The 27,075-nt window shown below is 39.7% G+C and overlaps 1 protein-coding gene across 1 annotated transcript in view; it reads right to left on the reverse strand.

Moving 5' to 3' along the window:
* Positions 1 to 27,075, reverse strand: part of CRYBG1 (crystallin beta-gamma domain containing 1) — a 191,667-nt gene that overhangs the window by 84,678 nt on the left and 79,914 nt on the right. Inside the window, exon 2 of the mRNA XM_036109651.2 lies at positions 24,827 to 24,965. Within this exon, the coding sequence (XP_035965544.1) occupies positions 24,827 to 24,965 (139 nt within the window). The remainder of the gene's footprint in view (positions 1 to 24,826; positions 24,966 to 27,075) is intronic.

The raw sequence follows: 27,075 nt of genomic DNA on the forward strand, positions 1-27,075 counted from the left end.
TACATTATCTGGTATTAATATAACCACACTAGCTTCCTTATTTGCATTGTATATCTTTTCTATCATTTTATGTTCAAATGTGTCCTTGTACATAAAATGCGTCCCTTATAAAAAAAAAAATAGCCAAATTAGGGAAACAGTCCAAGTGTCCATCGATAGATGAATGGATAAAGAATATGTGGTATATATATATATATATATATATACAATAGAAGATTATATATATATACACAATAGAAGATTACTCAGCACAAAAAAGAATGAAATATTGCCATTTGCAACAACATGGATGGAGCCAGAGAGTATAATGCGAAGTGAAATAAGTCAGTCAGGGAAAGACAAATATCATATTATCTCACACATATGTGGAATTTAAGAAACAAAACAAACAAGCAAAGGGGAAAGAGAGAGAGAGAGAAACCAAGAAACAGACTCTTAACTACAGAGAACAAACTGATGGTTACCACAGGGCAGGTGGTGAGGGGGATGGCTGAAAAGGATGATGAGGATTAAAGAGTATACTTATCATGATTAAAAAAAAAAGTAGAGGTTTTTGACTAGAGAAAAATAAAAATAAAAAATAAAATATTGGGGTGCCTGGGTGGCTCAGTCAGTTAAGTGTCCACCTTCTGCTCAGGTCATGATCCTGGGGCCCTGGGATTGAGCCCTGTGTCGAGCCCCGTGTCGGGCTCCCTGCTCAGCAGGGAGTCTGTTTCGCCCTCTGCCTCGTCCCTTCCCCCCAGCTCATGCACTCTCTCTCTCTGAATTAAATAAAATCTTAAAAAATAAATAAATAAAATAAAATATTGCCTTGTCTAATAATGATAATTATAATAATACTTTACCAAATATAATAATACTACTTCACCAAATTTACTTGTGATGAGTGGAATTTAAATACTTCACATATAACAACCTCCCTTCATGCCCATAACCCAATGAGACAGATGGGTAAACTGAAGCACAAAGCTATTTAGTAACTAGTCCAAGGTCATACAGCTATGAAGTGGCAGAGTTTGGATTTGAACCCAAATTGAACTGATGCCAGAATGTACGCTTTTTTTTTTTTTTTTTTTTTAAGATTTATTGATTTATTTTAGAGAAAGGGAGAGAGCCTGGGGGGACAGGGGAAGGGGCAGAGGGAGAAAGAGAGAGAGAATCTCAAGCAGAGTCCCTGCTGGGCATGGATCCTGATGCGGGACTCAATCTCATTACCCTGAGATTATGACTTGAGCCAAAATCAAGAGTTGGATGTTTAACCAACCGAGCCACCCAGGTGCCCCCAGAATGTATGCTTTTATCAATTCACCACACTGTCTCTCAACTTTACAAAGGTGCTTGTGGTACTACATAGGGAACTGTCCTCACTTCTTGTCCTGCATGGGCAGTCCCTGAAAAGTTCACAGAAGGAATATTATCCATTTACTACGTCTATAAGCTAACCCATTTTTAATAGTGATTCAATGTGGTGGGGGGAATATAATTTCACATACTGAACGATCTAATAACCTTGATACACAATCAGCATTTTAAAAAAATCTCCACCTCAAGTTTCCCACAAATTAATCATAGATAAATCCACAGCTGAGTCATTCGCTGGTGTCATAGCCACCAGGAAACTCAAACAGAGAGTCCAACTCAAAGCGCATTAGAAATCCATTTGATGAAATGTTCTTTTGGTGTTACATCTAACTTACATAATTGTAGAACATTAGAGTTGAAAAGGGCCTTGGAATTTATAGAATTTAATCTCCTTAAGTGAGGCTGTCCACGAAGGATAAATGAATTGCCCCAAGGCCTAGAGCCATTCGGTGGAAGGAACATCATGAGACCAAGCTCATAGACTTCCCAGGGTCCAATGTCTTTCTCCACTGTACCATGCTGATTGCCCCACCCCATGTGACATTTAAAAAATTTTTTTTATTTTTAAAAGATTTTATTTATTTATTTGAGAGAGAGAGAGAGCAAGAGAGAGCGAGCAGGGGGAGGGCAGAGGGAAAGAGAGAGAGAATCCCAAGCAGATTCCCCACTGAGCCCGCCAGGAGGCTCCATTCCATGACCCTGAGATCATGACCTGAACCTAAGTTAGATGCTTAACCAACAGCCACCAAGGTGCCCTGTGACATTTTTATATAAAAAAAGTAACATGTTCTCATTACTTGGGGTTAAAGACACTTTCCTATACTCTGTCCAAACAAGGTTTACATAATTATATTCCAATGGTTGAATTTTGGGAATATCCTTAATCTACTTCGAACACAAGTTAGGTGGTGCTTGCCCTTTCTTCATTTAGAGAAGCAGATGGGTAAACATAAGAAAACATGAGAAGGACATGAAATATGAGTGGGGGGAGTATCCTACGTACATGGGTACTCCTTTTGTACTATTCCATTATATCCCAGCGCCAATCATTTGTTCCCAGTGGAAACTATTGGTGATATCTCTGAAAACCAACAGGAAATGTTTTAAGTTCTGTGAAAGAAAACATGCCTCTTTTCAAAATGCCAGCTCCTTGGCCTCTTCCCTGGTCCACGAGCCCAGGACCTCCATGGTCTGCCTACCTCTCGTCCCCTCTCTGCCAGTCCATCTGAACACAGTCATTTGTCCATTCTTCCCAAATGACAGATTTCATCCCATTATCTGTACCTCAAAAACCTTCCGTGACTATCTACTGTCTTCAGGGGAAAGCCCCAACTTTCCAGAGCCCTAAACAGACAGCACTCTAAATCTATCAAATCCATCTGCCTTAATGTAGCTCCACAAACCATCTGCTCTGACCCAATTATATGTCCCCAGTTTCCCAAACATACGTGGTGCTTACCTGTCTCTGTGCCTTTGCCCACATGGCTTTTCTCTCCCAGGATATCACCTCATCTGCCTGTGCCAATTCAATTCTGAGTCACAAGGCAAGGCCCAGCCTGGAGGCCTCCCTGCCGACCCAAGCTTCCTGAAATCCTTCTCTGAAAGCATTTATTACTGGTAACACTGATTTCATATTTGCTGTTCCATTTTAATTTTTCCATGCACACTTCTCTTGCCTTCCCATCCAGTTTATAAGCTCCTTTAGAGCAGGGAACATTTTTTTAGACTAAAAACATTTCCTCTATGCCTTAAACACATAAAGAACTAAGTATCCATAGCTGATTTCAGTCAATCGCTTTTCCATTTTCTGCCTTCTCCCCCAGTATTCTCCTTGAAGAGCTGAACATTTGGGGCAATTTTATATACTCATCTAAAAACGTAAAAGCTATGGAATATATCTTTAGATAGAGCCTTTTGCCTATAATTCATGGATCAATTCAAAGATGAGCTGTTAGAGCATTTACTAATAGGTTAAGAGAATTAAGAACAGAAGAACTGAGGAGCTCAGGCACCTGGGTGGCTCAGTCAGTTAAGCGTCTGCCTTCGGGTCAGGTCATGATCCCAGGGTCCTGGGATCGAACCCCGCATCGGGCTCCCTGCTCAGCAAGGAGTCTGCTTCTACCTCTCCCTCTGCTGCTCCCGCTGCTTGTGTGCGCTCTCTCCCTCTCAAATAAAAATCTTTAAAAAATTCATTGGCAAAGGTGTAACAGTCACAATTGATAATATATGAACATAACATTTTTAAAAAAATGACCACAGGTATATTACTTAATGAACAGCAAGACAGTTCCTTCTGCTTTTTCTAATCCTTCAAATTAGCTTCTGAGTCATGGTGTAGTTTGGCAAATGTAATCATATTCTCTATCTTTTCTAATCTCTTCTTACAAAGATATAATCATATGTAAACTCCTCATGGATTGGATTTCTCAGTGAATAAGCAAATACATGTTTATCTCAGTTTATGTAGGACAAATCCATTTCATGGTTGCTGCACAAAGATTACAACAGACCAACACATGTTTTGAAATTACATGTCTAGAAGATCATCTTATGTATCATATAAGTAAAAGAAAAAAGTCAAGAAAGAGGATTCAATTTTATTCTGCTCATTTTGAGTTAGCCTTCAGGTTACATAAGGAATTCAAGAAAGAGATGGCAAAACAGAGATTGTCTAGTTCAGCAATTAAACATTACCAGAGTGCAGAATATTTGTTAATGATATTTTCTCCAGTGTTCATCCCCTCCCTCTTTCTGTTTTCCCCTCTTCTTTTTTATTCACTTCTGCTGTATATATCACCTGGTTTTTTCTTTTTTTCTTCTGTCTTGTTTGTGCCTTAAATCTGCCAGTGACAATCACCCTTGCTGGAAATGGAATTCTCTTCTGCTACTTCCCTCTTCTGGAATTGACTTGCTTAACAACGTTACAAATACACACTTTTAAAGATAAAAAGTCCACCAGTGTTTTAGAAGCCTAATAAGTCAGGGTCCTTCACTTTTTATTTTCCCTACATAGTTGCAATCACAGCACAGACAACAGACAACTAATTGGCCACATTTGGAAGTTTCTAAAAAGCAAAAATCATTATCTGTAAACAAAGGAGGAAAAAATCAAGCATTTTTCCTGCCTTTCTTATGAACTGTTTTTCAGAATAAGAAAGTAGTTGATGTGGGAAAGCTGTTTTTGAAAGATCCCCGCCAATAAATGTGAATGAAACGACTTAATGGATCTAGGCAATAGTCATCAATGGCTGCTAAGACTGTTCAGCAAAAGTCTTTGCAAAGGATCCATCAGGATGATGATGCCAATGTCTACATCATGGAAAAAGAGAGACCATTTGTGATACAACTCAATAGTATGTATAAAGCATCACCTGTGAAATATTCCTGCAAAATTAATTGAATCAAGTTCTAATTATTGGTTTATTATTTACTGGTAAGTAGTGGGGATGAAGAAAAATGTTAAGTGACACCATGAGGATAAAACCAACCTTCTACATGGGAGATTCATCTCTTCTCTCTCATTTACTTATTTAGTCAATCATTTCTCTCCTTTTTTAAAAAGATTTTATTTATTTATTTGACAGAGAGAGAGAGCGCACAAGCAGGGGGAGCGGCAGGCAGAGGGAGAAGGAGGCTCCCTACTGAGCAAGGAGCCCAATGCCGGGGGATCGATTCCAGGACCCTGGGATCCTGACCTGAGCCAAAGGCAGACACTGAGCCACCCAGGTGCCCCCAATCATTTATTTCTATCTAATATCCTTGAATGTGGACTCAAAGATATTTATTCTATACTTTGAGTTCTAATGCAATACTTACTTATTTTGTTGCTCTAATTGTTCCAGTTTTGGCTACTGGGAGCTCTTTCAGCTGGCTCCTATGTCCTTTTGACATATCTTCGTGTGTGTGTGGCACTTTTTTACATTCTGGTACTACAAGATACTCCAGGCTCATCTTGTATATGTTGGGCTTCAGTCCTACAATCAGCCATTTTTCTAATGAGTCCTGGTACATTCTATTGGAGAATGGTATTAGAAACCAAGGTCTGGCTTCTAGGTGTGCTTGTTGCTACTGGGGCATCATTGATTCTAGGCCCCCTGAGCTGACAGAGCAAGGAAATAAGTATGTTTACTAACTGGCATATATACAAATATATCTAAATATTTCTATATGTAACCATCTGTATTTATATTAAGCTAAACATGATGTTGGGATTCATACTGATGTTGGAAATGGCTTTTAATCCAGCTGTGGGGATGGAGAGTAGGGGAGGTATAGAGGGAACAAGATTGCCCAGAGGATGGTAATGACTGAAACTGTAAATGGAAGTGGGAGGGCGTGGTGATCCATGATGCTATTCTCTCTACTTTTGAGTATGTTTTTAAATTTGCATAACGTATTCTTTGTTTATAAGAATAGTCAAGGTTGGAGAAGGAACTTTTGGCTTCACTCCAAACCCATTTATTCTTCCTTTATACAACATTTTCATGAGCATTGCTAGCTAATTTCCAAACACATAACTAATTGAAACACTTTAAACATTTTAAAAGATTTTTTTAAAGTACACAGTGACAAAAGAAATTACAGGTAACAAGAAGGGAACTTCTCAAAAACACTATATAAAATAACACAGAAATGATAATTTACTACAATTGCAGATAGAACACACTTCAATAAGCTCTGAGAACATTACTGTATTTCCATAAAACAGCTGTTATCCATAATAATCATGCTTTATCAAGAAAAAGCTATATAATATTTAGCATATTTTGTTTAAGAAGAAAACAAAAATAAGTAAACATACCTTTAGTTTTTATTCAAATCAGTAAAAATTTTTAAGTTTCTAACCTACAAAGATAGACACTAAGTCATTTATAAAAGTCAGCGACCTAAAACAACTCATTCTCCAAGGTTCCAGATAGCTAAGTGTTGGAACTCAGCTCTAAACATCCAGTTCCCCAAAATATTTAAGTAATTTATATTTCCATAAAAACATACATTTAGTGTTCATGAGAGTCTCAGATTTAACTTAAAAAGAAACAGAAATTCAAAAAATCTATTCTTACCCTAATAATTCTGTGAAGGAAAAGTATTACATGAAATATTTTTTTAAAACTCCATTTCTTGAGGCGCCTGGGTGGCTCAGTCATTAAACGTCTGCCTTCGGCTCAGGTCATGATCCCAGGGTCCTGGGATCAAGCCCCACATCGGGCTCCCTGCTCAGTGGGAAGCCTGTTTCTCCCTCTCCCACTCCCCCTGCTTGTGTTCCCTCTCTCACTGTGTCTCTCTGTCAAATAAATAAAATCTTTAAAAAAAATAAAAAAATAAAAAAAATAAAACTCCATTTCTGATTAAAAATGTAAAGCAGGTATCAGCTTATGTTCACAAAAATTTTCATGGAATATTATGTTATTTTTCTCTCCCTACAAAAGAGAAGCTAAAGCCATATTGATAATGCATAGTGTTCAGAGTAAATATGTTTGCTTTAAAATATCCTGAATCAGTGAGTTTTTTATTGGGCAGCCCAATCTGTTGGGAGAAATGTTTTGGGGCACCTGGCTGGCTCAGTTGGTAGAGTATGGGACTCTTGATCTTGGGGTCATGAGTTCAAGCCCCATGTTGGGCATAAAGCTTACTTAATTAAAAAAGAATGTTTTGATACTTACTATTAAATTTCTCTCCCTAAATTAGACCAAAGATCAGAAATAGGGGGTGAAAGATCCTATCTTTTTTAATCTATCTTAATACCTATTGTCTATTTTTGTTTCTATCCTTTATGTCTATGGCATCCAAATAAACAGGACTCTTTTTCTTTTTTGAGTGCCTGGCATAAGCAGGGCACAATAGGGATAAAACATGTTTTGGGAGAGGGAGGCTTGGAGAACTGAAATAGCCCAGGGGCTGCCTCCTCACTTCCAGCTGAGCCACACCCCACACAACCCTCCTGTCACCAGGCAGTTAGCGCTGTCCACTTCTTGGGAGACTAACTTGCATTCAAGAGATTGTGCCCCACACTCCCCTAAGAGGACTCTTGTTGGGGTGTGATGTTCCAGAAATTAACCCCTAGGTATTTCTTTACTGATCTGGTGCAGAAAAGCTTCTGGGCTCCTTTGAATAATTTATAGAGAAGACTAAAATAGATATGCTCCTGTAGAAGTATGAAAGCAGAAGCCAGGCTAGCATTACCCTCTCAGCAGACAAGGCAGGCACCTATGAACTGCCTGCAAAGAAGACCCACACATTGATGTTCTGTCATTCTGGTGCTGGGATACTTCCTTTAAGGATAAGATTTGTCTGTGTTTTGCTTATAGGATTTACCAGAAGCCCTCTGGAAGGGGAGGCCAAGTTGCATTAGATTAGCCTAGCTCCTTGATGACCAACATATCTTTCAGATTTCATGGACATCCTCAAGAAGTTTAGTTTAGGTAACTTCTCTCTAAAGACCAGAAATCATGTGATACATTTCCCTGTCACCACGCCATACCCCCTCTTTCTTGCTAGTCCCTCGCATCCAGCTTCTAAGGATGCCAAGCAGAGGGCAGTGTCCTTTCATGTGGAAAACCACAAGGGCGGAGCCAAAATACTGCAAGAACCAGATGTATCTGGGGCATTTCCATTTGGCTGTCTTCAATAATATAGTGCATGGATGCCACAGTGCAGGAAACCCAAGTTCAGTCTGAGAATGAGAAATTCCAAGATCCTTTTTTTTTTAAAGATTTAATTTATTTATTTGAGAAAGAGAGAGAGAGCATAAGTCAGGGGAGGGAGAGGGAAAGGGTCCAGCAGACTCCCTGCTGAGCGTGGAGCCTGAAGTGGGGTTTCCATCCCAGGATCCCGAGGTACCTGAGCCGAAGTCAGACGCTTAACCAACTGAGCCACCCAGGCACCCCACCAATATTCTTTATTGAGCTCCACAATACACTGTTTGGAGTCTAGGCACCAACACCCTTGCTTTTCCTTGTTTGCAAAGCAGAGATAATGACACCAACTCAGGGACTCGTGCATGAGCTAATTAATGATTGCACAGTGCTAAATATAAAGAGGCTTCATAGTACAGGCAGGTAATATGTCCCTTTAGGAGTGACACATATTAATTACACTGTGTGAGAGCCCAGCAAAGCTGCATCCATCAGTTTGAGAAAGGTGGTCTGAGGAGATCCACCCTATTTCATTTTTATGAGGATATACTTGCTTTTTGGTTTCCTGCTCCTAGATTCATCTTTGTAATAGTGCAGAATTATGTTATTTCTATTTCTTCTTTAACTCCTTACCTCTGGCCAGCTAGCAGTCGGTTCAGTTTCCCTGGGTGTGTTACAGAACGTTGCGTTTACTGGGCTGTTGCTGGACAGACTGGAGAGGAGAGGCTACACCAACATCTTGGGGACCAACGGGAAGCTCCCTGTCACTGTGGAGAAGTCCAGGATTGGCCTGGCAGCCTGAGTGCTCGGCAGAGGGGCTGCAGCCACACCCCCTCCCAGCACAGGCCAGGGCTTTCCGTCCTTGTGGGGGTAGACTCCGGGGGCCTGGACGCAGAGTTGCCAAAGCTGTTTGTTACCAAACTGGTTCCTGACAAAAAATATTGACTTTCTGTACATGAAACAGCTACAAAGAAAGATCTTTTTCCTTTTAATGCCATTCATTGGGGCAGTAGACGAGAAGGTTGTATCACAAGGGAACAAAACGGGTTTGGAACTCGGCTGCCTAGGAAACATCACAGGCATGATAACCTCCACAGTCACAGAACTGTAGAAAAGAGAAACAATGTGCTGTGCTTCCTATGTGTCCAACTGAAATTAATAAAGCAAATCAAATTAAGAAAATTGGACTGCAGAATACCTACTAAGTATTAAGCAGACATTGTGAAATAAAATAACTAAGGAAATTAAGTTGAAAAAGGTACAGAGAAAAGTTTATTCATTCATTCTTCATTTATCAAGCCCCTCATCTATACCAGCCGTTGTGCTAGGAATGGGGATGCAGCGGTGAACAAGAGACAAAAATCTTTGTTTCACAGAGCTTACATTTTGAGGGAGAAAGACAACCAACAAGCAAAGAAACAGTGGGAAAATACATAGTAATACGCCCTATGCAGAGAATTCATGTAGGTTGGGGTGATCATAACTGAATGGGCTCTCTGCAGAGGTAACATTTAAGCGAAGATGTAAAGGACAAGAAGGAACCAGTCCCGTGAGGACTGAGGGGAAGTGCGTTCCAGGCCAAACAAACAGGGAGAGTCAAAATCTCAAGGCAAGAAAGAGTCCCGCACAAGTAACTGCTCCGGTGTGGCTGGGCACAGCAAGGAGGAGAGTTTGAGTTGGGCGGGGGCAGGATGCAGCTCACGAAAGGCCTGTAAGCCCCCATAAAAACTGGAGATTTCTAAGTGTGATGAGAAGCCATCGGAGAGTCGCGAAGAAGCAAAGAAGTAGTAGGATCTGATTCATGCCTTTAAAAGATGACACTGTTGCTCTGTGCAGAGAGATGTGTAGGGGTAAGAGTACAAGAGACAGAGCCAGGGGGACCCTGCTTAGTTACGCTCTTAGTCCTGCGGTTACTACTTGCTCCTTATTTGGGAAAGCTAATGACAAAGGATCATGTTGTTCGCATCTACATGTCTACTGGGAGAGTTAAAAGATATCCCATTTTTGTGGCTTGGGAAATTTCAGACTGCATTGCACAATCCAACGTTCTTTGCGAACTTGTGGATTGTAGAGTTAACGGTGTTTAACTCATTCTGGCCCTTTCCACAGTCATGGGTTCCCTGTTGACTTCCTGCCATACTTTTGTCAGTTGCTGCTCCTAACTCTTCTCCACACTCCAAAACCACCCTCCTCTCAATCATCAGTTCTTCCCCAGACTCATTTTTGGGGTAGTGGCTTTATTTCTTTCTCTACAAAGAAAAGTAAAACTCCTCAGTGAGAATTTCTTTTTGTGTCAACTTCACATTCGGATACATCCTTGGTTTGGGAAGATGTATCTCTGCTCCCCTCCGAAGCTTCTCCCCTCCACCTGTCTGAAGATCTGTGTCTTAACCAGTTTGTACCTCCAAAATGATTCCCTCGTTCTGAAGCATTTTTAGTATTATCTCTTCTCCTTTGTCCTCTTCTCTGCTTTTTTTTTTTTTTTTAAGATTTTATTTATTTATTTGACAGAGAGAGAGACAGCGAGAGAGGGAACACAAGCAGGGGGAGTAGGAGAGGGAGAATCAGGCTTCCCGCGGAGCAGGGAGCCCAATCCCAGGACCTCAGGATCATGACCTGAGCTGAAGGCAGGCGCCCCTCTCTTCTCTGCTTCTAACACTAGAGCCTGGTTCATCTGATCTGCACGGGCAGTTCTGCCCTCTGTGCTGCTACCTTTTGGCAGTCCCTAACATTTCCCCTTCGGGTCTGTGCTTCTCCTTCAACCTGTAAATGAACCTCAGCCTTCCTCTCCAGTTCCCAGTGCCCACATCCCTCTACTCCCGTAACCTTCAAGAACTGTACAGATTCAACCATATCCTTCTTTTTGCCAAATCCTTTATTTGCTTCAACTTACCTACCTCCTGACTTCCCTCTTTTACTTGCTCCTTGTGTGAACTTTATGTTTCTCTTTTTAAGTTTAAACATTCACTAAATCTCTCATCATTTATTCAACATTTACAGACGACTCTCAGTTATGTAGGATTCTGTAAAGTCTCTCACTGGCATTCTTTCTCTAAACTTACTACAGGTCCACAGTCCCTTATGCAAAGCCTATTGGGGCTGGAAGTATTTTAAAAGCAAAAATCTTCAGATTTTTTTGAAAGATAATATGCATATATACCATAATGCATTAATATCTGCAGCAAAAATGTATGACAATTCATGCTAAGTGGGATAATTAAAGACAAAAAATTGCCTCATAAGAGTTCAGGTCAGATTTTGCTGCCAAATGAGTTTTGATGTTAATTTACAAAAGAAAGGAAGGGGGGATGGGAGAAAGAAAGAAAGAAAGAAAGAAAAGAAAAGAAAAGAAAGAAAGAAAGAGAAAAAAGAAAGAAAGAAAACTTGGAAAGTTTTCAGCTTCTAATTTGTTCTGATGCTATCTCAGGTCTATTTCTCTGTACTGCTTTTTCTGTTACTCTAAAACTTTCTACCTGGTTTTCAAGTTACTACTTCAAAGTCAACATTTTCTAAAAAGAACAAATTGATTTTTCTTGCAAGCAGTCTTCCTTTCTGAAGAATTTTACTTGCCACCAGAAACATTTTTTTAAAGCCTCCTAAACTAAAAACCTTAGAATCTTTTTTATTCCATCCACTTTTGCTCCTACATATAATCTATCATTGAATTTCTTGACCTCAGCCCATTCAACAGCCTCTACTTTAATACAACCCCATACTGTTATAACAGCCTCTTGGGCAGTTTCTGAAATTCTAGTCCCCATCTGTGATCACAGTTTTTTATTTCCCTAAACCCCAGCTTTCCATCACACCAAGAATATCAATGACACTACCTCTGAAATATTTCATTCATCATGAATGCTTCTTTGCTCAAGAATTTACAACACTTTCTCTGTCTGTATTTAAAGATTGGGCTGTACCCCACATTTATTCCTGAAGAAAGTTCAACTTCCCAAGGTTTCTCTCTGTACCATTCTCTCTAACCAAACATACGGTATTTTGATTTATCTTCCCACAAATTCAACTACCACCCTGATTCTGATGCCTTTCTTAATTGTAAGATAGAACAACGTGGTGTCAAATGTAACTGATATACTGTTTTTTAATTTTTTAGTCTTAAATAAAATTTGTCATTCCTTTTAGGCTTGTTTTAGGGTAAGCTGTTGGCAATTTGTGTGACTGAGTTAGTCAGGGTACTCCCAACAATTCCCTTTTCATTCCCTTCCATTTTCACTGAAAGGAGAAACTCCCAAGGTACCTCATTAACAATCATGAAATGAATAAATAAATAGCACATGTGCCAAAGGAACAAAGCTTAAGCCACTGGCAGAATGTTAGCATTAAAATTGCAGAAGCACTAGAGACTTCTAGTGAGCTTTGAATGAATGCTGAGTACATGGGTATTGAATCTCTTTCATTATTTTGTATACTTCGACCTTCTAGTGCTTGTTTCCCTTTCTCCTGTAATCTACCTACTAATTCCTTCATTACTATTTATGCTGTGAAAATACGTGATGCTCCGTTTAGTACTTTGGATGACAGTCAATGAATATTTACTCACAAACTTGAAAATATTTGCGATCTCAAATAATTTTTTCAAATTAAGTAGAGGGGTGCCTGGCTGGCTCAGTCAGTAGAGCATACAACTCTTGATATCAGGGTCATGAGTTCAAGCCCCATGCTGGGCATAGAGCTTACTTAAAAAAATGAAGGCAGAGAAGATAACTCATTGCAATATCAGCTAGCAACACAGGAAAATCAAACTATCAATTTCTTTAACGTTTGCCCCCCCTCAATTCCAACTTGGATATAATTTTATTCAATGAATTTTTAAATGACCAGAAGGAGATATTCACAGTTGCTGTTATGCTCATATAGATTGAAATAAAATTCAAATCAATTCATTAAATTTAAGAGTGAGTCTGCAAACTAAAGAAAATTCAGTAGGGACAATCAGCTTATTTCAGGTTTAAACGTAACTACAAGATGTAACAGACAAGTTGGCTGGGTAAAATACAGAGCAGAAAAGACCTGTATGGGGGGGGGGGGTGCATATAAATAAGGAGTTAAGGAGAGCAATGTGATGTAAAATTTCTTTTAAAAGGCAATATGATAATGAGATGAGTTAATAAAATTGTTACATAAAATGATAGATACTAGAGGTGGAAGAACATTATATGTAATCTAGTCCAGTTATCATCATGATTTTTTTTCAGCAGTAAAACATTTTATGCAAAAGAAATTGTAACAGGGATTCAGCCATATGTAGAAAACAGATAGAAGTGAGCTTCCCTGAGTGAGGACACGGCATGAAGCTTGCAAGCCTGAGTTCCTCTCCCATCCACCTTTCCAACCATCCCTTTCTCCCTGTTGCAGCCTCTGAGGCACCTCAGTGGATTCCCTAGGGCTCCACAGAGCACGATCTAAACCAGCTCCCATCTCCTAATTTGCAAATATAAAAGCTGGTGCCCGGGAAGGATAAATAACATACCAAAGCTAACGCAGCTGGCCTAAAGAAGACTGACATCAGAGCTCTGGTCTTTCAGCTACATTCAGTGCTGTCTAGTTCAATTTTCTGGTCATTGCATCTCCATGTATTGAGTGTCTTCTATATTCCAGGTCCTGCATGAGGTGCAAAGGAGACGGGGAATATCCTGCCTTAGAGAATGCTAGTAATGAAGAGATAGGCTTCTGAATAATAATATGGAGAAATCATATGCGATGGTACAGAATTCCATGAGAACATGAGAGATGTCAGATAATATCAGCTGAGAATGCAGGGAAACTTCGCAAATGAGATACTATTTATTCAGTTTTAGAGAGGGATAGATGTTGATCAGGCATAATTTTTTGCATTCACAGATACTTAATAGATTACCATAGCCAGTTCCGACTATTACAGGTTTAAAATAGAAAATCAAAGAGGGGTTTTTAAAGGGCATTTGTCATTATTATAATATATATTGTCATTTTATAAACTACCTGGAAAAAAATCAATATTTGGAATTAACATTTACCTTTTGGTGGAGCTTCACTTAATTGCTAAACCCATAGAAGTTAATACTTCCTAGAAGTATTTTGATACTCTGCCTAGCTATTTTAGGCAAAAGTTATGAGGGAATCCAAGGGCAAAGTTCTCTCTGCTGGTTTGAATGATATTATCACAAAGAGGGAGATGCTTAAAATGAGGAGTTTTAGCATCCATGCCAAAAACTGTCTCTACTTCCCTCATTTTCTAAGTTAGCCATTCTTCATTTTAAGATTCTAATGAAACAAAATCAGATGGGTGAAAAATTCCTCATTATTTAGGATTCTTATTTGGATCATCTTGGTGAATAGCATGTTCAGGTTTCTAAGATCTTCATTCAAAGTCAGCAGGGAATTAGTTTAGATGGTCCATTGTTTACTGAGATGATGCAGGTTGCCTTGGAGAGATTAATTTTTTTTTAAGGCTGCATTTGTCATAATCACAGAGATCTCTCAGAACTACATAGTACCCAAATGCTCTAAGCATTTAAGTTAGTGTTGTCTGTTTGTCCTCCAGTCTCAAATCTTTATTTTTCCCCATGTTCTTCTGAACATTTTCTTCCATGTTGCTGGTTAGAAGTCATTAAAAATATCCCCTGGGAGCTGATAATGAATCAGTAATTAGCAAGGGACACAAATCTATGCATAGTGAATTTTTGATCTCTCTATACATGGTATTTGACTGACGCTTCCAAAAGAGAAAGTCATCAGGTGCAATGGCAGAGAGAAATCAAAGCTTTGCTAAGAAGAAATGACAGTAAAATCAAATAGTCATGGGAATAAACACAGAATAATTAATACACTAGTCCCTCGCCACTCATCTTGAAATAAGAAACAGCTACTAGGGTCCACCTGACCGATGTGGTCAGTGAACTGCCAACTTCAAATGTTTTACTCTACTTTCAACTGTCATGTCAGCATTAGATGTTCTTCAAAAGTATATGTAATACACAAACATATATATGTATATATATATTATATATGTATATAAATCATACAAACGCATACACACATATATACTTAAATCCATTACCTATTTCATTAAATTATGGGTTATACTGTAATCAGTACTCTGAAGAAAAACAATAGATCAGAAGTGTACAGGGCATGCTTTTCTTAGAGCACATCACAAAAACTAGTCTGACCTACACATTCTGCACATTCCATTCCAAAAGCTTCAAAGCTATCATGTGAGAACAAAGCAAATATATAATATTATAGGTGAAGAAGAGAGGGATAAATAAGCATTAAAGGAGAGCTCAGGTTGGTGGGGATGGCCACCCCACATTTTACAAAGTAGCACAAAAGATTTACTACTAAAACAACACACTGGCTTTTATAAACAGGAACTGGGGATAATGAGTAAGATCAGGGTTGACCTTGATTCACCTTTCAACCTTAAGACAACATCTCCTGTCAAATCAGGTACATAAAAAGCAATTCTGAGCTGTTGATCTGGAATCTTAAGCTAATCATTCCACTTCTTAAAGCACCTTTATGTGATTTATTAATATCTGATTCAAATAAGAGCTTTGCATATGGTAAATGAGCCCAAACCAAAGGAAAGCAGCTTTTGAGAGAAGACAAGGTAGCTTGGTTCTCTTCCAGCACTGAAGTTCTAAAAAGGCTAGAGTAGAGAGGACTAAGTCTCCAAGCACCGTACCCGGCAGAGGCTACCTTCACAGGCATTTACTTCGCTTGTTAAGCTCAAACCAATTACTGTTCAACACTCAGGAAAATAAAAAGTATCTAAGTGAATATATTAATAAATAGTGCCCAGGACACTTGCAAAGATACGAGACTAGAATGGCATTAGCCCTGCATAACAGTAATAGATACTGATTCACAATCACAAACCTCATACTCAAACATTATAAGAGAGACACTGGACAAAGGATTTCCTCCTTTGCCACAGCGACTCAGGATTTCCTCGGCAAAGGCTTACCTCAAGATCCCGGTCGTAGGCCCTGTTTCTGGAGTTTTCACGTCTATTTTGGGAGTCAGGACACCTATTCCGATACTCAACACTCCTGCCCCGATTACTGGCACAGGCGTGGCACCTGCCACAGCCACAGCCACAGCCGGTCCGACCCCCCATCGGGCTTCTGCACGGGACCGGTCTTCAGGTTTTCCTCAGGAGAGGGTAATAAGTACCGCGGAAGAAGCGGAGCGGGAAGTGGAGTCCAGAGCTACGGCTGCAGCCACATGTGCTTCCAGCTGGCCCAGGTGCTGTCAGAGTGCAGCCAGCCAGGCCTCTGCTCTTAGCAAGAGAAGGGATCCCCAGTGAGGGATTTCTGACCTGCTACGATTAGGAAAAAACTCTTCATCAATTCAAAAGAACACAAACCCCCAATTTTTCATCTCTCCTGCCAAAATGATGATACAATCCTCTCTCGATGTCCTCACCTAAACAAATGAGCATCACTGGCCAGTGACTCCTCTTTATTATGGGGATGATGTCACAGAGCTTTAATTCCCCCCTCTACTGCATTAGCTGGTAGGAATTCAGTTTAAAATTTGAGGATGTCAGAGACCAATAACAGTAATTACAACCTACACAGAGCTTTGTATATGCCCCAGGCTTTACAATCATTAGTGATTCCTTGCAGCAAGCTGGGCATGCTGATCAGGATGATCACCACCCAGTATTCTTGAAGGAAATGGATCTGTCTTGACTAGAGCTGAAAACAGAATCCCAAAGACTTTAATTTAAATGTTTGCAGTCCTTGATGCTTGGAGTCTAAGACTATTGTAAATATTTTTAATAGTAAGTGCAAGAAATTTATTTGAACAAAGGGACTGAAAGATATGCAGAAGCAGAACTGGAATAAAGGAGAGGAAAGAGCATTTCAGTTACTCTTCTGAGAACTTCATTTAACTCCATTGCGTGCGTGACCAGAAAACATTTCAGAAGTCCCAGTCCTGATAACCCCCCTCCAGTGAGGGCAGAGAAACATTTCGGTTTTTCACTACTTAATAGCTCCTCCCACACAAAACCCCCAGCCCCACAAACACAACAAACTTAAACTCTAATTGGATAACAGAACACTGTATTATTTAAAAAGAAGAAGAAGGATACACAATGATTAAAATGTCCCATACAAGAACAGAATTTTTATCAATTCTGAATACCAATGATTATTACTTTATCACAGTATCTTCAGCAAGATAAACAATCCAATACAAAAATAAGCAAAGAACGTGAAAAGATAATTCACCGAAGGAATATAAATGGCCAATAAGCAAAAAAAAAAGAGTTCAATCTCTTTTTTAATTGAAGAACTGCAAATTTAAACAATGAGATACCAACAGATTGGCAAAAGAAAAAAGACTGATTATATACAACATTTATAAAGTGGTAGAAAAATAGGCACATTCATTCACTTTGGTTGGGAGCTTAGGTTGATGAAAGTTTTTATGGGCAATTTGATAGTATCTATAACATTTAAAAATAAGTGTGCTTTCCATTCAATAATTCTGTTTCTAGGGAATTTATCCCACAGAAATACTGACCAAAAAAATCTCATAGAGACAGTATTGTTGACAGAAGAAAAAAGGGGGATGTTGGGGTGCCCGGCTGTCTTACTCAGTAGAACAGGTAACTCTTGATCTCAGGATCGTGAGTTTGAGCCCCACGTTGGGGGTAGAGTTTAGTTAAAAAAAAAGTGGCAATAACTTAAATGTCCATAAATAAAGATTAGGAAACTACACAACAGTACCCCTATTATATTATATATATGAAATACTCCCTAGCAGTTCAAAAGAGGCATGTTTATAGATACTAACTTGGAAAGATGATCCTAAAGATTGATAAGCAAAAAAACAAGTTAGAGAATTGTACGAAGTGTATGATCCCTTTTGGTAGGAAAAGCACAAATGGACTAACTCTATTTACATAAACGCATAAGAAAAGATTCTGAAAGGATACACACCAAACTAGTTAACTTCAAAGGTGATGAGACAATTTAAGTCTTTATTTTGTATGTTTCAGAATATTGGAAAGTCTTTGCAACAAGCAGATATAATATTTAGAAGAAAAATAATAAACATATTATCACACTTTAAAAAAAAACAACAACCCTGAAAACCCTACCACAGTCAAAGCCCTCTAGTTTGGATTAATACAGGAAATGGACTGGCTAATATATATTTATGTTTATTTTTATATATGTAAATAAACAGCACCCACAGTCATTACATCAAAGGAAGACAGCACATGTATTTGGGTTGAAAGAAAAACAAACCACTCACTGATTTCCTGCTTCATCCTGGTGACCACGATACCTTCAAATGCGTGGTATCACAGATTGATAGAGATAGCCTGATTTTTCCAAAGCCAGCTATACACAGGCAATCAATCTTTTTCTTACAAGGCCAGACATTCAGCTTTGATGAGAAAAACAGCTGGTATACTGTATCCTGCTGTTTGTAATGCCATACTTAGGATATTAAAGCAACATTCTCCAGCCTACAGAATGCCCAAGCTCTGGAACCTATGTAGGAAAGGCAGCTCTAGCCACACCCAATAATACCAGGCTTTTCCAGAGGCAAAGAAGTACCTCCTGTGCCACCAACTCTCCCTTGGTGTCTGCAACTCCCAGCACAAGTGGCAGAGGAGAAGGCGGATGCACGCTCTGCAAATGGCCACATTCTCTTTCTGCTGCCCACACGTGGCTTATTTATGTACGTATGTATACGTGTATTTGGTGAGCAGTCCTGCTCTACTTTTGAAAGCCTAAATAAAAATGAAATTTGTACTAGAACCAAAATGCTGCACGTTGGCAATAGCATTGTTTTCTATTATTTTTTTATGGTGAATATACAGCATTTCATTCATGCAAAATGTATAGCTAATGTTCCAGCCACATGAATGCAGTCTGACCCTTGGGGTCTCCTAATCCAGTAAGGAAGGAGCTTGTAAATTAGTATGGTATGGTAAGTGCTGAGTTTGGAGTACATCCAAGGTAAATGGCAGCACAAAGAGGAAAATAAAAAAATAAACAACTTTTCTGAGGCAGACATCACAAAGGAATAGCTGTTTGAGCAAGACCCTAAAGGACGAGTAGACAAAACATGGAAAGTCTGTAGGCATGGGAAGAAATATCTGCAAAGGCAGTAGAATGGCCCACTAAGGACACCTGGGAACAGTAGCCCCTCAGACAATGCAATCAGGATTGGTATAGATTACAACAAATCAGAGAATCATAAAAATTGCATATGCATACCTAAACCATTTTAATTTAACTTTAATCACAATATAACTGAAATCATACCTATTCATTCTTCTATCTTAAAATTTTTTTGAATATGCAATACCTTCACATAGCTCAAAATTCAAAATATGAGAAAGTATACAGCAAAAAGTCTCTCCCGCCCATGTCCCCTATCTGTCATTCTCCCCACCCCTATCACGGGTCATTAGTTTTGCATGTGTCCTTCTATATTTTTTTAAGATTTTTAATTTATTTATTTGAGAGAGAGAGCGAGAGCGAGCACAAGTTGAGGGGGGAGGCAGAACAGAGGGAGAAGGAGAAGTAGGCTCTCTGTTGAGCAGGGAGCCCAACGTGGGGCTCGATCCCAGGATCCTGGGATCGTGATCTGAGCTGAAGGCAAACGCTCAACTGACTAAGCCACCCAGGTGCCCCATATTCTTCTATATTTTCTTAATTAACCTACAAGCAAAAACATTTATTCTAATCCCCTAACTTTTGCACAAAATGAAACATGCCATACACATTGTTCTCTATCTTTAATTTTGTTTTCTAACAGTATATCTAGACTTTTAGATCAGTACTGACAGAATACAGAGAGACTCTTGCCAGGCAGTTGGTCTGATAAGGGTGAGAGATTGAAGCTCAGCAGTAGACCTACCTGCATGGATAGGATAGGTCCCAGGGTGAGGTGGGGTGGAAGGATAGTGAGATCTGACTAGTGATGAAAGCAGACATTTGGGGGGTGCTTGGGTGGCTCAGTCATTAAGCGTCTGCTTTCGGCTCTGGTCATGATCCCAGGGTCCTGGAATCGAGCCCCGCATCGGGCTCCCTGCTCAGCGGGAAGCCTGCTTCTCCCTCTCCCGTTCCCCCTGCTTGTGTTCCCTCTCTCGCTGTGTCTCTCTCTGTCAAAAAAAAAAAAAAAAAAAAAAAAAAAAAGCAGGCATTTGGGACAAGGAAGGCCCAAGGGCTCAGCAGCCTCTATTCACAACACCAGATGGCACAGGTGGTTTGAGGTAAAGTGCGAATTGGAAGGTGAAATGTAGTGTTGGAATGGATGGATGATACTCATAAGTCCTTTAAGTAAGTCACTATTGGGATGGTCTAAACTTGGTCTAACCTCAGTAACTTCAGTCTCGGGGTGAGGGTTGGAGAGGTTAGACTTCAGAATTTGGAAGGTCCTACTTTTTGCATGATGATTTTAGAACTGTCGTTGGTGAGATTAGCAGCCTGGGTGCCTTGAGACAAAATGTGTGAGCCCTGTGATCAATGTTCATGTACTGTGTCCTAAGCCAAGCCAACAGTGGACAAGACACCATATGATGTTCTGTGGGATGAAGCAGGGTGGGGGTGGAGTGAACAAGTCTCTTAAGTCCTTCATATTTTGAACTTGGTCTGGCCTAAGAAATGAAGTAAAGCTGGGGACTGAGCATTCAGAGCAAAATCAGTGGACCCATGTGGAGTGGCTGGAGAGAGAGAGGAGAAATCATGGGGTGGGCAGGGAAATGGGGCATCCCCTCTCAAAGTGGTCAACCACCATAGAAAATGAAAGTGTTAGAAAACAGTTTTTTCTTCTTTTCTACCTCAACCAATGCTTGTTAAATTGGATTGTTACACTTCTCAACTAAACTAGAATAACCAGGCTGGAAACTGGAAGATGCTCCACTTTAACAATTATAAGATGAATTAGGCAATAAAAAAGCTGTCAAAAGTGATTGTGGTAGAACCATCTCTGAGAGAGCTGAGAATAAAGCAGATACCTGTCTGTTTCAATGATTTGGGACCATCCCAGTCTCAAAGAGTGAGATTAGAGATTCACGGATGTTTCCTGAATGATGGGGCAGAGAAACATTGACAAGAGTCGAAATCTGTACAAGTGACTTCTGAAGGAACAATACTGATTTGGCAAGACTTCTTCTCTTCTATCGATTATAGTTACCTTTTTTTTTTTGAGGGGGGCAGGGGCTTATTTTATCTTTTAAAAAGTACTATGCACACACACATATGGATAATGGGAAATAGAAATTTTATCCAGGTCATCAAGAATGAAAGAATCCAAATGGTTAAAGCAAAATAGTTTTTTGCTTGAATTAATCAAATAATTGCCGTACCTGTTTATTCCATTTTACTTGTTTGAACTTGGCTCCAGATGATTAAAATTTTACCTATAATCATTATAGTCACATACAATTTTCTAGATCAAAATAAGTGACTACAATTGAAAAAGGATTAAATGATTTTTGTACTAGAAATCATAGAAATTCTCATTAAGGTAATTGCCTCCTTTGAAGACACTGATTTTAAATAACAATACATTGCTCAGCAACTTGTTCTATTCTTTTTTAAAAATGCTTTAATTAATAAAGAGTGTTCCTTCATGTCCCAGAAATACCTCCATGTAGTGGAATTAAGACATTTTCACTAACGAAATAAAGTAAGCAGAAAATATAACATAAGTGTAGGTACATAAATATAACAAAACACATAATAATCTACAATGTTAATCCTCTCTTATATGCAAAGAAAATAAACATATCTTCTGCTGTAAAATGGACTAAAGATTTTATGCGGCCATTTAAAGGAAAGATTGTTTTGTACAAATAAATATAAAATCCCTGGTGATTTTTCCCATCTAAGATTTGAATTCTAGTAATATTCTATTTTGATTTTTGTTATGCTTTTTTCTCTACTTGATGTATATATGCGTTTGAGAGGCAATACTATCTTTGTAATTATAAATCCATATTTCCGTTTACACAAGCAGGTAGAGTAAATGTCTTCTTATTTTGATTGAAGGATTCGATACAGTATTGTCATCTTTAAGGAATGTCTAAGGAATTTTAACAGCATGTTAAATAAACAAATGCAGTAACAAAATGTACAGAACAAATATAGAGAATGAATAAATACTGGTTGTTTGGGGAAAGGCAAATTGCTTAACTTTAATGCAAATGAAAATTTAAACATTTGTTTGAATAAATACATATAACCAAGAGGGCTAGATCAACTCAGGAATCTTAAGAAGAATTTATGGCCTTTTGCCTGGGAAAGAGACCAAGGGTGGTCCTGATTCACCAGCCTAATAAATGTGCTGATTCTCCAAAGAATGAGAGGCTCATTGCAGAGCAGACTAAGAGAACGGTACTTTGGAAAGTATGGGAAGTGCCTGGCACACAGGCACTCATAGTAGGTCCGAACCACCCAGAATCTAAGTGGAGTTAATTTTTGTTTCCCAATGATACTGGCCAGGCCAGTGCGGGGGATGTCTTGCACTTTTGAGAATGATCCACCGACTCCTCTCAGCCGTGATCTTGAGAGACAAAGTTGGGAACACATCGGCAGGGAAGAGAAAGTCTGTTCTCCTGCTTCTCCCTTTCTTTCAGGCCTACTAGACTATGCAGATGAGAAAGATCAAGAGAGCCAGAGCCCAGAGAGAGCAGGAGTAAGAAAGAGAGATGGTGGAGGGGGAGAAAGAGCAGGGAGATGGAGGGAGAGGGCCAGAGAGAGAGAGAGACAGACAGACAACAGGCAGACCCAGAAGGGGATCTCGGAGGCAGTCGTTCCTGTTGTGGGTATTTGGCCACCTCTCAGGGAGAACGTGTGAGCCAAGGAGAGAGCTTCAGGTGGTGCCTGGCTGAGCCCATCTCAGGTGACACTCGGAGACGGTGCAGCCAGAATGACAGTCTGCTTTTGCCGCTTTCTTTACCTTCTTGCCCTTCTCTCTCCGCTCTGGCTCCCTGCTACACCGGGTCCCCAGTTCACCTGTCTCTAGCTGCAAGCCTCCTTGTCCCTGCCCACCCTCACAGTCCTGAGCACTCTGGGTTGGGCTTGGGGTCTCTCCCTGTGGGCTGCCCCGTGCTCAGGGCTCCCTGACCATAGTCCAGGAGAGCAAGGAAGGGCCGAGAGACCACGTCCAGATGCTATATCAGCACTGTGAAGAAGACAGGACTGTCTTTGGGCCGTGGACCACGGGAGAAGGGCCATCCCTCTGAGGGGATCTGTTTTGTGCCCCAGCTCTGAATGCTGCGGCCTATTGTTTCCTGGACTTGAGGAAACATCACAGGAGAGTTAATGGCATGATACGTACACAATTATTTTTATTTTGAGTTATTAAAGGACAAAAGGACAAACATAGGAAACAACCTGAAACTCTAGCTAGGACTAGTAACTAGAGTTATTAGGTTTTGTTTACAGTTATAAACTATTTCTTATAAAGAAAGAAGGACAAAATGTGAAACCAGTTTGAAGATAAGTATAATATACAGTAAGCTAGGTTTATTTCATTTTTAAAATTTAAATTTGATTTTTTTATTTTAATGTTTTATAAAAGTTAATTTTATACTTCAGATACTCTGATATTATGCTGTTTTGAGTTACAAGCTTCTCTATTGCATTTCCCTACCTACTTTTTTTTTTTTTAAAGATTTCATTTATTTATTTGAGAGAGAGAAAGAGAGAGTGAGCATGAGCCTGGGGGAGGGGCAAAGGGAGAGGGAGAAGCAGACTTCCCGCTGAGAGGAAAGCCCACCGCAGGGCTCGATCCCAGGACCCTGGGGTCAAAGACCTGAACCGAAGGCAGGCGCTTAAACCACTGAGCCACCCAGGAGCCCTCCCTACCTACTTTTATCATGTTCTAATAAAATATAAAATATGAACTAACAATCTCATCCTGTCTTTTTTTTTACTGCTTTCATCACTAAGTAATTTTTAAATTTTTTTATTCTAAATTGTGGTAAAATACACATAAGATAAAATTTACCATCTTGATCATTTTAAATATACAGTTCAGTACCATTAAGTATCTTCACACTGTTGTGCATCCCATCTCCAAAACTTTTCATCTTGCACTAATAATTAACTTTTAGTATACAGCATTACTAAAGCAAATTTCTTTTTAGTGGGGGGAGGATTTCTCTTACAACAAAATATCTTTCACTACTAACACTCACTGATCTTACAGAAGTGGGTTGTAACAAGAAATGTATTGTACAACCTTCAAAGCCTGGCGGCTCCACCAGCTCTCACACTATGACTAAAGACATCATTGTGCTTTCTTGCCTCAGACAAGTACGTGAGTAATATCTTTTTATGAGTGATTGAATGCGGTTAACATGCATACACTTCTCTATCTCCCACACTGGGGAAAGCTCTTTTTTTTTTTTTTAAGGCAATACAATTGAGTCAGAACTTTCTATGCAAACATCTAGATATCGAGAAGTAACTGTTGATATAATACCATCTCTAAAATCCTTGCAGTATGAAGTAATATAAACGCTTTTTATGGGCATTCCAAATACTGATGTCCTATTTACTTTGTATGCCTTTGAGTTGAAACACAGTCTGTGCAAAAAGAAAAAAGGCAGGCAAAAGGCACTCATGACAATGAGGAAGAACGTCTGAAGGCAGCAGAGAGCAAAGATTCACGCTCATCCCTTGAGACTCATTATTTATCATGGTGCTTTGGTATATAATGCCCTTTTTACAACTTACATTCATTTTAAGTATGTTTTTCAATCAGGCAAGGGTTATTTTACCATGTTTTAGTTCACTAAAGTGTTTATTCCTGGGAGCCAAATATTGGAAATGAAGCATTACCTTTTTAAACATTCCAGGTTCCAGAGGTAAAGGGCCAGGCACCTCAGCTGTGGTGTGAAGGAGCTGGGATTCCCCACCATGCAATGCAAATCTCTGGCACTCTGGAGCCACATGGCCTCCATCCACTACCTCCAAAGCTCTGTAAAGAATGGAAACATAAAAAAAAAAAGAATGCAAACATAGTTATGTCAATAACCTATCAAGAACTCTGGAAACTCAAGAAACCCAAAGGCACATTTCTGTCTGTTATTTCCAATTAGTCAAGATCATTCTTCAAAATCTACACGGGGTTGTAGATAATTTGGTACTCTCATACACATTTAGGAATAAACCATGAGGACTTCGCCATGTGGCCAACAGAATTCTTTTAAACCCTATGCAGACAACAAATCAGAGCTAGATAGGTAGATAATTAGCACTTATAGATAGGTTTGGGCAATCCAATTTCATTTTACGATTTCTTGGTTGCTCTACTGTCATCACTCTTAAGAAAAGATATTTGTACATTTCCTGAACATTGGAAATAAAGTAGGAACTAAATCCATTAGGAGAAAGATCTAGGCTATGCCAGGGAAAAGGAATCATTCCCAGGATTAATATTTATTAGAGTTAAAAGAAATGGAAACCAATGAAGGCAGAGTGTTCTAGTCTACCGTGGTGGTTTCCTACCCAAAACCATTTCCTTTATCCAAACTCCCAGACACTTCCCCCCCTCCCACCCCAACCCCACATGTACTTTTTCTTCACTAGTAACCCTGATTTTGTTCAGATAGCCATCCTCCATGTGCCTCAGAGGAAGCCACTTCTGGCTTAGTAGTCCATTGTGATTAGTCTATTCCTGGAGTCCTGTTCCCCTTGCCAGTAACTGACTTAGGCATATGTCCATACATCTCTCTTGCTGATATTACCCCATTGATTTATGTCTGTGTGACCCTCTAAATGGTTTATACTTTGTCTGAGTTATCTTTTGCAAGTCTGGCCAATGAGATGTGAGGGAGTCTGCTGAAGGCATCAGTGGAAGGTCTTTCTCTCAAAAGAAGGTTTACAGAAAAAACTAGTTCTTGCCTGTAGGCCAGTGTCCTGCCTGCATGTGATGACTGTGACAGCCATCTTGGAACCATGGGTGGCATTAGCCAAGGAGAACAGATAGTGCAGAAAGCAGACAGAAATATGAGAGCCTGAGTCTTCAAATACATTGTTGAGCAATTGGATTAACCAATCCTAGACCTGCCCTAGCTCTAGAGTTCTTGTTATGGTACATAATGAATGTTCTATTCTTTAAGCCATTTTGAGTTGGGTGTTCTCTGTTATCTGCAATTGAGCAGATACAAGCATTGATACATTTCTTAACTGTATAATTAAGGCTGGAATAAAGATACTGGAGCAGGATAAGGTCTTTGAGTGAAGAATGCTAATGAAGTGGAAAGAGAACTAAAACTCCAAGGCTTTAATAATTCACAGAAGAAATAGAAGGTAGGTTTAGTTTCTGAGTGGCCAGAGGAAGGGGAGGACTACTATAAATAGTCCAGGAATGGTGCTTGCTCCGTCCATAATCCTGAGACAGGAAATTCTGAGTGTTTGTAGTACAGCCAATAACCTCTCAGCTTCCTTTGAGGGGAGGAGGCTGATGACGTGCTGGCTCTCTCCTCTCTCGTCCTGACCCAGATACGGGCAGTGAGGCTGTGCACCTGGTTACAGGCGCCATTATTTCAAACTTGGCTCCAGAACTGGGTCGGGCAGATAAAGAAGGCCACGGGGTGTGTGGGCTGGGAGGGCTTCACAAGCAGAGCTCAACTTTAGGACAGCTTCTCACCCAACCCCAGATGCTCAGGCCACCCCACGAGCGTTTCTAGGTCCTCTGTAGAGTGTCAGCCACGGAACTTGTACTCACAGCAAACTTATTATACAAGTTTGTCTGCTGAAACCAATCTTCACAGAATATTACACAAAAATAACAGACCCAGAATCATGCTGGAGGGTCCCTAGGCCATGTGGTCACTTTTTAACAACATCTAGCTTCATTCTTTCAGCAAGCATTTTTACATCTCTGTGTGTGTGTCATATGTCAAGGTACACAAGATGAACAAACCCACCCTCTGCTCTCAAGGGTATTAAGGCCTAGTGGACATAGGGGCTCTTTAAGGGGGCACTATTATTCTGAATAATAGTTATACACAGAGCGAGGCAAGATAAATCCCCCTGGCCTAAGAGCCAACCTTAGTAAGTGGTGTTTGTAAAGGGAAAGGCCA

Source organism: Halichoerus grypus, chromosome 9, assembly GCF_964656455.1.
Source record: "Halichoerus grypus chromosome 9, mHalGry1.hap1.1, whole genome shotgun sequence".
Lineage (NCBI taxonomy): Eukaryota > Metazoa > Chordata > Mammalia > Carnivora > Phocidae > Halichoerus > Halichoerus grypus.